Source organism: Scyliorhinus canicula, chromosome 1, assembly GCF_902713615.1.
Source record: "Scyliorhinus canicula chromosome 1, sScyCan1.1, whole genome shotgun sequence".
Lineage (NCBI taxonomy): Eukaryota > Metazoa > Chordata > Chondrichthyes > Carcharhiniformes > Scyliorhinidae > Scyliorhinus > Scyliorhinus canicula.
The window spans coordinates 310466533-310479285 of NC_052146.1; the positions used below are offsets into that span (position 1 = coordinate 310466533).

Sequence of the window (12753 nt, forward strand, 5' to 3'; positions counted from 1 at the left end):
AGAGGTTGTGTAAGTCAGAGAAGCTGCTGGGGTAACTCATCATTGACGGGAAACAGTCAGGCCCCAGGCATCACCCAAAACAGCAAAGTTCACAGAGCAATCAGCAGAAATTCTGATCCTCGCTCATATCTACCATAAACAATTTAGTAATAGCAATAGGATTAATTGTCTGTGTTTGGTTCTTATTAAGGCCCATGAGTGCTTCTTATAGCACAGTGCCATCCTGCTCACCTGGGCACCTGATTGAGGTGTACAAAAGTATGAAGGGCATAGATTGGGTGGATAGGAAGAAACTTTCCCCCGATCGCCAAGGGGTCAATAACCAGGCGACAGAGATTTAAGGTATGAGGCAGGAGGTTTAGAGGGAACGTGAGGGGAAACCTGTTCACCCGGAGAGTGGTGGGAATCTGGCAATCACTGCCTGAAAGGTTGGTACAGGCGGGAATCCATGGTAACTCAGTGGTTAGCACTGTTGCTTCACAGCACCAGGGTCCCAGGTTCGATTCCCGGCTTGGGTCACTGCCTGTGCGGAGTCTGCACGTCCTCCCCGTTTCCTCCCAGAAGTCCCGAAAGACGTGCTGTTAGGTGAATTGGACATTCTGAATTCGAACTCTGTGTACCCAAACTGGAATTTGGCGACTCTGGAATTTTCTGTGTAACTTAATTGCAGTGTTAATGAAAGCCTACTTGTGACATGAAGAAAGATTATTATTATTATTAAAAATAACTGCACAGCAATCAACTGTGAAAACTGAAGACCCTTTGACATCTACAAGGGCTGTACAAGTGAAGTAATTGCAGTATTACCCTGAGCAACGATATCCTCATTCAGAGGGTTGAATAAATTAGATTGTTTAAAGAAATTATACACTCTCAGTTTAATGATATGCATGAAACCTCGTGGAGAAAACTGGGGCAAGAAATCCTTCTATGAAAATGGCAACATCTCACGCAGAGAATCTGCATGAAGCAGATTGCAGGAACACCAGTCCTTCTGTGAAGACGCAATGATCTGGTTCGCACGGTTTAAACTTGCTCTTTCTGTGTGTGTGTTCCATGTGGAGCGAGGACTGGGAAAGGCACGAGGGACACATTGGCCGTGTTTCCTGTGGAACGTTTGGGAGACAGGAGTCAAATCGGTTGGTGATGCTGTTTGGTGCAGACCGTTCAGTAAATTCCATCCAATCCTGAAGCATTGATGAAAAGCAGGCATCTGTCTCAGCATCACACAGACTCCCCCACAGTCCCACAGGACTGCTCCCCCTCACTGATGTCGGAATCAGGAAACACCGAACTATCCTTGCCGGCTCCATCACATGCTCATTCCGTCTGTCTGAAAAACGAGAATGGACAATGTACAGCAGTGCAGGCAGCTATTAACATTACTGAGACATTATTCATACAGCACTGGAATGTAGGAACAAGAGGAGATGGTTATCCTACCGACTGAGCCTGTTCTCTCATTCAAAAAGACCATGGATAACCTGTGACCTATGGGTCCATGGATGGACTCTCCGTTGCCCAACGCCGGAATCGGGGCCAGCGCCGGGTTGAATCCGGTCAGCCATGCTCCGCCCCTCGGAAATGGCGTCATTGCACCGGTGTTGGCGCATCATCGGCCGACCCACCCGCGATGCTCCCCCCTCGATGGGCTGGGATGCCAACGCCGTGGGACACATGTGGTCTCAGTCATGAGGGAACCCGGGGTAGCTGCTGCAGACTGTGTCCAGAGCCGACAGACTCGGCAGCAATCCGTGCCGCTGACCGGGGGTGGGGTTCCGCGAGGGTTGGGGGAACTGGTGGGGATTGGCCAGGGGGTGGGCTGTGGGGCCATGGATTGCGGGCCGGGTCCGCGCACGGTTGGCACCATGTTGTACAGCGTGACCGCTGCAGGTCATCAGCCCGGCACATAAGGGGCAGGTCGTGCCTAACTAATTTAGTGGAATTTTTTGAGGACATTACCAGTGCAGCAGATAACGGGGAGCCAATGGATGTGGTATATCTGGATTTCCAGAAAGCCTTTGACAAGGTGCCACACAAAAGGTTGCTGCATAAGATAAAGATGCATGGCATTAAGGGTAAAGTCGTAGCATGGATAGAGGATTGGTTAATCAATAGAAAGCAAAGAGTGGGGATTAATGGGTGTTTCTCTGGTTGGCAATCAGTAGCTAGTGGTGTCCCTCAGGGATCAGTGTTGGGCCCACAATTGTTCACAATTTACATAGATGATTTGGAGTTGGGGACCAAGGGCAATGTGTCCAAGTTTGCAGATGACACTAAGATGAGAGGTAAAGCAAAAAGTGCAGAGGATACTGGAAGTCTGCAGAGGAATTTGGAGAGGTTAAGTGAATGGGCTAGAGTCTGGCAGATGGAATACAATGTTGACAAATGTGAGGTTATCCATTTTGGTAGGAATAACAGCAAACGGGATTATTATTTAAATGATAAAATATTAAAGCATGCCGCTGTGCAGAGAGACCTGGGTGTGCTAGTGCATGAGTCACAGAAAGTTGGTTTACAGGTGCAACAGGTGATTAAGAAGGCAAATGGAATTTTGTCCTTCATTGCTAGAGGGATGGAGTTTAAGACTAGGGAGGTTATGCTGCAATTGTATAAGGTGTTAGTGAGGCCACACCTGGACTTTTGTGTTCAGTTTTGGTCTCCTTACTTGAGAAAGGACGAACTGGCACTGCAGCGTGTGCAGAGGAGATTCACTAGGTTAATCCCAGAGCTGAAGGGGTTGGATTACGAGGAGAGGTTGAGTAGACTGGGACTGTACTCGTTGGAATTGAGAAGGATGTGGGGGGGATCTTATAGAAACATATAAAATTATGGAGGGGATAAATAGGATAAATGCGGGCAGGTTGTTTCCACTGGCGGGTGAAAGCAGAACTAGGGGGCATAGACTCAAATAAGGGGAAGTAGATTTGGGACTGAGTTTAGGAGGAACTTCTTCACCCAAAGGGTTGTGAATCTATGGAATTCCTTGCCCAGTGAAGCAGTTGAGGCTCCTTCATTAAATGTTTTTAAGGTAAAGATAGATAGTTTTTTGAAGAATAAAGGGATTAAGGGTTATGGTGTTCGGGCCGGAAAGTGGAGCTGAGTCCACAAAAGATCAGCCATGATCTAATTGAATGGCGGAGCAGGCTCGAGGGGCCAGATGGCCGACTCCTGCTCCTAGTTCTTATGTTCTTATGTTCATGCGCTGCCTGGGACGTGGCCGTTCTCTGGCCGCTTTCGCCGTGGGAGCTGGGAGTTTCGCCCAGGCCGGTGCCAGCCCCTCACCGGCACTGGAATCGGTGAGGGCTTGACGCAGATTTTTTGGTCATAAAAGACCGCACATGCTCCACTGCCGCCGGCACTTAGCCACTGAAACGGAGAACCCAGCCCCATATTCCTTAATCCATGGAGTTAACAAAAATCCGTCAATCTCAGTTTTAAAATGAAGAATGGATCCAGCAATTATTGCCATTTGGGTGAAGGAGACTTTCAAGCTCTGGGTGAAGGAGGGCGTCCTCTTCTGAGAGGTCCAGCTCGAACTCTGTCCCCAAGCCCAAGATTCCCAGCACGGATAAATACTCTCTATCTGTCCTATCTGTCCCCCTTAACATCTTGAAAACAATATCATCACATATCATTCTAAAATGACCCAACGACTCTATTTTAAGACCATTTTAGTCTGTTTAAACTCCCCTCTTAGCTTAATCCTTCGAATTCGGATATGGTGCTAGGGAATCCATGCTGAGCTCCCTCTGAGACGAGTGTATCATTCCGAGGGTGCGGAGCCCACAACTGTTCACAAAACGTGCGATGTGGTTCACCAGAGCTTTGTACAGGTGAAACATGACGTCTGTCCACCTGTATTGACTGAGAGAGTAAAACATTCCTTCACTCAGACGGTGGTGAATGAGTGGAATTCTCGACCAGTGAGTTTGTGGAGGCCCAGTCCAGAATATATTCAATGCTTTAGATTTAATGCCACTAATGGGGGTGGGGAGAAAGCGGGAATATGGCTTTGACAGGATCAGCCATGGTCATGTTGAATACTTCAGCAGATTCACAGGGCTGAATGGTCAACTCCTGATACTTATTTCTATCTTTCTATGCATCAGTGTCCTTCACAAATAAAACCCTGTGTTACAATTCCCATATTGATTATGTTCTGAATACATGCACTACATTTTAATGAGTTATGTATCTGGACTCCAACTCTTTCCTCATCAACTGCTTCAGCATTTTACCATTTAGAAAGGTTTTCTGTTCTTTATTCTGTCCCCGTCAAACACTCCCAGGACAGGTACAGCACGAGGTTAGATACAGAGTAATGCTCCCTCTACACTGTCCCCATCAAACACTCCCAGGACAGGTACAGCACGGGGTTAGATACAGAGTAAAGCTCGCTCTACACTGTCCCCATCAAACACTCCCAGGACAGGTACAGCACGGGGTTAGATACAGAGTAAAGCTCCCTCTACACTGTCCCCATCAAACACTCCCAGGACAGGTACAGCACGGGGTTAGATACAGAGTAAAGCTCCCTCTACACTGTCCCCATCAAACACACCAGGACAGATACAGCACGGAGTTAGATACAGAGTAAAGCTCCCACTACACTGTCCCCATCAAACACTCCCAGGACAGGTACAGCACGGGGTTAGATACAGAGTAAAGCTCCCTTTACACTGTCCCCATCAAACACTCCCAGGACAGGTACAGCATGGGGTTAGAAACAGAGTAAAGCCCCCTCTACACTGTCCCCATCAAACACACCCAGGACAGGGACAGCACGGGGTTAGATACAGAGTAAAGCTCCCTCTACACTGTCCCCATCAAACACGCCCAGGATAGGTAAAGCACGGGGTTAGATACAGAGTAAAGCTCCCTCTACATTGTCCCCGTCAAACACTCCCAGGACAGGTACAGCACGAGGTTAGATACAGAGTAAAGCTCCCTCTACACTGTCCCCATCAAACACTCCCAGGATAGGTACAGCACGGGGTTAGACACACAGTAAAGCTCCCTCTACACTGTCCCCATCAAACACTCCCAGGACAGGCACAGCACGGGATTAGATACAGAGTAAAGCTCCCTCTACACTGTCCCCATCAAACACTCCCAGGACAGGTACAGCACGGGGTTAGATACAGAGTAAAGCGTCCTCTACACTGACCCCATCAAACCCTCCCAGGACAGGTACAGCACGTGGTTCGATACAGAGTAAAGCTCCCTCTACACTGTCCCCATCAAACACTCCCAGGACAGGTACAGCATGGGGTTAGATACAGAGTAAAGCTCCCTCTACACTGTCCCCATCAAACATTCCCAGGACAGGTACAGCACAGGGTTAGATACAGAGTAAAGCTCCCTCTGCACTGCCCCCATCAAACACTCCCAGGACAGGTACAGCACGGAGTTAGATACAGAGTAAAGCTCCCTCTACACTGTCCCCATCAAATACTCCCAGGACAGGGACAGCATGGGGTTAGATAGAGAGTAAATCTCCCTCTACACTGTCCCCATCAAACACTCCCAGGACAGGTACAACACGGGGTTAGACACACAGTAAAGCTCACTCTACACTGACTCCAGAGATGCTGACAGGACAGGTACAGCACGGAGTTAGATACAGAGTAAAGCTCCCTCTACACTGCCCCCATCAAACACTCCCAGGACAGGTACAGCACGGAGTTAGATACAGAGTAAAGCTCCCTCTACACTGTCCCCATCAAATACTCCCAGGACAGGTACAGCATGGGGTTAGATAGAGAGTAAAGCTCCCTCTGCACTGTCCCCATCAAACACTCCCAGGACAGGTACAGCACGGGGTTAGATACAGAGTAAAGCTCCCTCTACACTGTCCCCATCAAACGCTCCCAGGACAGGTACAGCACGGGGTTAGATACAGAGTAAAGCTCCCTCTACACTGACTCCAGAGATGCTGACAGGGTGAGAGTGGGGATTTACTGAGGAAAGGGAATGAGGAATTTGCTGCAGGGAGGAGCGTTGAAGAAAAATGGGGGAGAGGAAAATGTGGGAAAGGGAATGGGAAAGAGTGGTAAAGGAAAAACCTGAGGGGCAGGTTTAGCACACTGGGCTAAATCACTGGCTTTGAAAGCAGACCAAGACAGGCCAGAAGCACAGTTCAATTCCCGTATCAGCCTCCCCGAACATGCGCCGGAATGTGGTGACTAGGGGCTTTTCACAGTAACTTAATTTGAAGCCGACTTGTGACAATAAGCGATTTTCATTTCATTTCATTTCAAACCCTGGGTTTTTGAGATGAGAACACATACAGCTCCTTGCGATTGAATTCTGACCTTGGTGTCGGACGACTCACTGAGCACAACGTCATCATCATCATCAGGGAAACATTTCTCAGGGATGGGCGGCGGCTCCTGCTCATACTGCACCTCCTCCAGAGCTGACGGAGGGAGAGGAAGATCCCGTGGGGAGATGTCCTTTGGTTTCTTGCTGATTCTGGCGTAGACGGGTGGCATTTTCTCCGACTGGGCGCCTGCCTCCCCCTTGCCAACGTCATCCTCAATGATCAACTCCACCGTGGGCGTTTGCAGGCTGAACTGGTTTGAAGCTGCATAAGGCGGTTCGATGGGGTCCTCTCCGAGTTGCGTGTCGGTGGCAGCTGCCAGTTCCTTCGCTGTCTGGTACACAGGATCGCCCATCGCGTTGGAGTGCTCCTTCCTGACAGGGGCATTGGGAATCTGTGGCAGGGCTCTGCTGTGTTGAGATGGGCCGTCTCCGTCGTCTTGTGTGCCAGCCACGTGCATGTCATTCTGCCAACTCACTTTCCGTGATCCTGGGGCACCTGTGCGGGTGTGGGAGTGAGGGCAAATGTGAAATAAACAGCAGTGTGTCACATCCTTATACAGACAGACAGTCATTGAAAGAAAGACTAGCGGGATTCTCCGTCGACGGGATCGTCCGCTTCGCCGGCAATGCTCCCAAGCCCGTGGGGTGGGGGTGGCCACAATGGGAAACCCCATTGGCCAGCAGCCGGGACGGGGAATCGGAGAAACGGGGCTGGCGGAACGGACAATCACGCCCAGGGTCCCAAACCTCATGACATCCCAAAGCCCTTCACAGACAAGAACCGACTTCTGAGGTATAAACGCAGCAGGAAACGCAGCGGCCAATCTATACACAGCAAGCTCCCACAGAGAGCATTGTCATAAACAGCCTGTGTTGAGTGATGTCGGTTTGGGGGGGGGGGGGGGGGGGGGGTTAATTGGAAACAGGACATCGGGGAGATCGCCCCCGGCCTCTTCAATTAAATCATTTGAAACTGTCTTTAATTTCGGTGACAAAGAGTTCAGAGTAGTCGGTCTGGAACTCGCAATCCAGCAAGGGTGAAGCCTGAGTTTTGAAAATGCAACCAGCTGTTCACTGATTCTGTCTGTGAAGCAACTTCTGCAAACATCAGAATAAATCTGTCTGTTTTTACACTGGAACAAGACACAGGGAGGACAGTGCAAACCAGGGAGAGAATGACAGAGCACAGAGCGGACCAGGGAGAGAATGACAGAGCACAGAGCGGACCAGGGAGAGAATGACAGAGCACAGAGCGGACCAGGGAGAGAATGACAGAGCACAGAGCGGACCAGGGAGAGAATGACAGAGCACAGAGCGGACCAGGGAGAGAATGACAGAGCACAGAGCGGACCAGGGAGAGAATGACAGAGCACAGAGCAAACCAGGGAGAGAATACCAGGGCAGCATGGTAGCATGGTGGTTAGCATAAATGCTTCACAGCTCCAGGGTCCCAGGTTCGATTCCTGACTGGGTCACTGTCTGTGTGGAGTCTGCACGTCCTCCCCGTGTGTGCGTGGGTTTCCTCCGGGTGCTCCGGGTTCCTCCCACAGTCCAAAGATGTGCGGGTTAGGTGGATTGGACATGCTAAATTGCCCGTAGAGTCCTAAAAAGTAAGGTTAAGGGGGAGCGTTGTTGGGTTGCGGGTATAGGGTGGATATGTGGGTTTGAGTAGGGTGATCATGGCTCGGCACAACATCGAGGGCCGAAGGGCCTGTTCTGTGCTGTACTGTTCTATGTTCTATGTTCTAAGAATGACAGAGCACAGTGCAAACCAGGGAGAGAATGACAGAGCAGAGGGTTTGATGGGTGAGGGGTGTGGTGGCGAGCGGATGATGTGGTGAGGGATGTGGTGAGGGGTTGGCGTGGTGAGGGGTTGGTGTGGTGAGGGGGTGCCTTGGTGAGGGGTCACCCACCGCACCCCCTCACCACGCCAACCCCTCACCACACCAACCCCTCACCACCGCACCCCTTCACCACCGCACCCCCTCACCACGCCAACCTCTCAACCACCAACCCCTCACCTGCCAGCCCCTCACAATGCCAACTCCTCACCATGGCACCCCGTCACCCGCCCACCTCTCACCACGGCACCCCTTCACCACGGCACCCCTACACCACGCCAACCCCTCATCACGCCAACCCCTTCACCACGGCAACCCCTCACCATGACACCCCCTCACCACGGCAACCCCTCACCACGCCAACCCCTCACCACGGCACCCCCTCACCATGGCACCCCCTCACCACGGCACCCCCTCACCATGGCACCCCCTCACCATGGCACCCCCTCACCACGGCACCCCCTCACCATGGCACCCCCTCACCACACCAACCCCTCACCATGGCACCTCCTCACCATGGCACCCCCTCACCACGCCAACCCCTCACCATGGCACCCCTTCACCACGGCACCCCCTCACCACACCAACCCCTCACCACACCAACCCCTCACCATGACATCCCCTCACCATGACACCCCCTCACCATGACACCCCCTCACCATGACACCCCCTCACCATGACACCCCCTCACCATGACACCCCCTCACCATGACACCCCCTCACCATGACACCCCCTCACCATGACACCCCCTCACCACGCCAACCCCTCACCATGGCACCCCCTCACCACACCAACCCCTCACCATGACACCCCCTCACCACGCCAACCCCTCACCATGGCACCTCTTCACCATGACACCCCTAGTAATTGACCCCTCTACCCAGGGAAAAAGCCCCACTGTCCACTCTGTCTATGCCCCTCATAATTTTGCAGACCTCTATCAGGCCGCCCCTCAACCTCCGTTGTTACAGTGAGAACAAACCAAGTTTATTCAACCGCTCCTCATAGCTAACCCACACCAACCCCTCACCACATCACCCCATCACCGTGTAACACACTCACCGCTTCACACACTCATCGTGTCAGACACTGACCGTGTCACTCCTTCACCATTTCACACACTCATCGTGTCAGCCATTGACAGTGTCACACACCCACCATGTCAGACATTGACCGTTACACACACTCACTGTGTCACATACTCACCATGTCACACCCTCACTGTGTCACACCCTCACCGTGTCACACCCTCACCGTGTCACACCCTCACTGTGTCACATACTCACTGTGTCACATACTCACTGTGTCACACCCTCACCATGACACACCCTCACCATGTCACACACTCACCATGTCACACCCTCACCATGACACACCCTCACCGTGTCACACCCTCACCATGTCACACCCTCACCATGTCGCACCCTCACCGTGTCACACCCTCACCGTGTCACACCCTCACCATGTCACACCCTCACCATGTCACACCCTCACCGTGTCACACCCTCACCATGTCACACCCTCACCATGTCACACCCTCACTGTGTCACACCCTCACTGTGTCACACCCTCACCGTGTCACACCCTCACTGTGTCGCACCCTCACCGTGTCACACCCTCACTGTGTCACACCCTCACTGTGTCACACCCTCACTGTGTCACACCCTCACCATGTCACACCCTCACCGTGTCACACCCTCACCATGTCACACCCTCACCATGTCACACCCTCACCATGTCACACCCTCACCATGTCACACCCTCACTGTGTCACACCCTCACCGTGTCACACCCTCACCGTGTCACACCCTCACCGTGTCACACCCTCACCGTGTTGCACACTCACTGTGTCGCACCCTCACTGTGTCACACACTCACCGTGTCACACCCTCACTGTGTCACACCCTCACTGTGTCACACCCTCACCGTGTCACACCCTCACCATGTCACACCCTCACTGTGTCACACCCTCACTGTGTCACACCCTCACCGTGTCACACCCTCACTGTGTCACACCCTCAACGTGTCACACCCTCACCGTGTTGCACACTCACTGTGTCACACACTCACTGTGTCACACCCTCACTGTGTCACACCCTCACTGTGTCGCACCCTCACTGTGTCACACCCTCACTGTGTCACACCCTCACCATGTCACACCCTCACCATGTCACACCCTCACCATGTCGCACACTCACCATGACACACCCTCACCATGTCACACCCTCACCGTGTTGCACACTCACCATGTCACACACTCACCGTGTCGCACCCTCACCGTGTCACACCCTCACCGTGTTGCACACTCACCATGTCACACACTCACCGTGTCACACCCTCACCATGTCACACACTCACTGTGTCACACACTCACCATGACACACCCTCACCATGTCACACCCTCACCATGTCGCACACTCACCGTGTCACACCCTCACCATGTCGCACCCTCACCATGTCGCACACTCACCATGACACACACTCACCATGTCACACCCTCACTGTGTCACACCCTCACTGTGTCACACCCTCACTGTGTCACACCCTCACTGTGTCACACCCTCACCATGTCACACACTCACTGTGTCACACCCTCACCATGTCACACACTCACCGTGTCACACCCTCACCATGTCACACACTCACTGTGACACATCCTCTCCGTGGCACACACTCGCCATATCACACTCACCGTGACGCATCCTCACTGTGTCTCCACTCACTGAGTCACACACTCACTGTGACTCACAGAGCTAAATCGCTGGCTTTTAAAGCAGACCCAGGCAGGCCAGCAGCACGGTTCGATTCCCGTACCAGCCTCCCCGAACAGGTGCCGGAATGTGGCGACTAGGGGCTTTTCACAGTAACTTCATTGAAGCCGACTCGTGACAATAAGCGATTTTCATTCATTTTTCATTTCATCCTCTCCGTGACACACACTCACCATGTCACACACCGTGTCACACTCACCGTGTCACACTCACCGTGACACATCCTCTCCGTGACACATCCTCTCCGTGTCACACACGTGTCACACTCACCGTGTCACACTCACCGAGTCACACACTCACTGTGACACATCCTCTCAGTGACACACACTCGCCATATCACACTCACCGTGACGCACCCTCACTGTGGAGCACACTCGCCATATCACAAACTCACCATGTCACACTCACCGTGGCGCACCATCACTATGGATCACACTCGCCATATCACACGCTCACCGTGACACACACTCACTGTGTCACACCCTCACCATGACACACACTCACTGTGACACACTCTCACCATGTCGCACACTCACCATGTCGCACACTCACCATGTCACGACTCACCGTGTCACCACCAACTGTGTCGCTACCTCACCATGTCACCCCCTCACTGTGTCACACCTTCACTGTGTCACACACTCACCGTGACGCACACTCACCGTGTCACACCCTCACTGTGTCACACCCTCACTGTGTCACACCCTCACCGTGTCACACCCTCACCATGTCACACCCTCACTGTGTCACACCCTCACTGTGTCACACCCTCACCGTGTCACACCCTCACTGTGTCACACCCTCAACGTGTCACACCCTCACCGTGTTGCACACTCACTGTGTCACACACTCACTGTGTCACACCCTCACTGTGTCACACCCTCACTGTGTCGCACCCTCACTGTGTCACACCCTCACTGTGTCACACCCTCACCATGTCACACCCTCACTGTGTCACACCCTCACCATGTCGCACACTCACCATGACACACCCTCACCATGTCACACCCTCACCGTGTTGCACACTCACTGTGTCACACACTCACCATGTCGCACCCTCACCGTGTCACACCCTCACCGTGTTGCACACTCACCGTGTCACACACTCACCGTGTCACACCCTCACCATGACACACACTCACCGTGTCACACACTCACCATGTCACACCCTCACTGTGTCACACCCTCACTGTGTCGCACACTCACCGTGTCACACCCTCACCATGTCGCACCCTCACCATGTCGCACACTCACCATGACACACACTCACCATGTCACACCCTCACCATGTCACACCCTCACCATGTCACACCCTCACCATGTCACACCCTCACCATGTCACACCCTCACCATGTCACACACTCACTGTGTCACACCCTCACCATGTCACACACTCACCGTGTCACACCCTCACCATGTCACACACTCACCGTGACACATCCTCTCCGTGGCACACACTCGCCATATCACACTCACCGTGACGCATCCTCACTGTGTCTCCACTCACTGAGTCACACACTCACTGTGACTCACAGAGCTAAATCGCTGCCTTTTAAAGCAGACCCAGGCAGGCCAGCAGCACGGTTCGATTCCCGTACCAGCCTCCCCGAACAGGTGCCGGAATGTGGCGACTAGGGGCTTTTCACAGTAACTTCATTGAAGCCGACTCGTGACAATAAGCGATTTTCATTCATTTTTCATTTCATCCTCTCCGTGACACACACTCACCATGTCACACACCGTGTCACACTCACCGTGTCACACTCACCGTGACACATCCTCTCCGTGACACATCCTCTCCGTGTCACACACG

General features: G+C 52.6%; 1 protein-coding gene across 1 annotated transcript in view; it reads right to left on the reverse strand.

Moving 5' to 3' along the window:
- Window positions 1–859: 859 nt before the first annotated feature.
- LOC119976782 overlaps window positions 860–12753 on the reverse strand; it is a 44103-nt gene continuing 32209 nt past the window's right edge. Inside the window, exons 4-5 of the mRNA XM_038817562.1 lie at window positions 6318–6823; window positions 860–1333 (exon numbers count right to left, since the gene is read on the reverse strand). Coding sequence (XP_038673490.1) covers window positions 1313–1333; window positions 6318–6823 — 527 coding nt within the window. The 3' untranslated portion in view covers window positions 860–1312. The remainder of the gene's footprint in view (window positions 1334–6317; window positions 6824–12753) is intronic.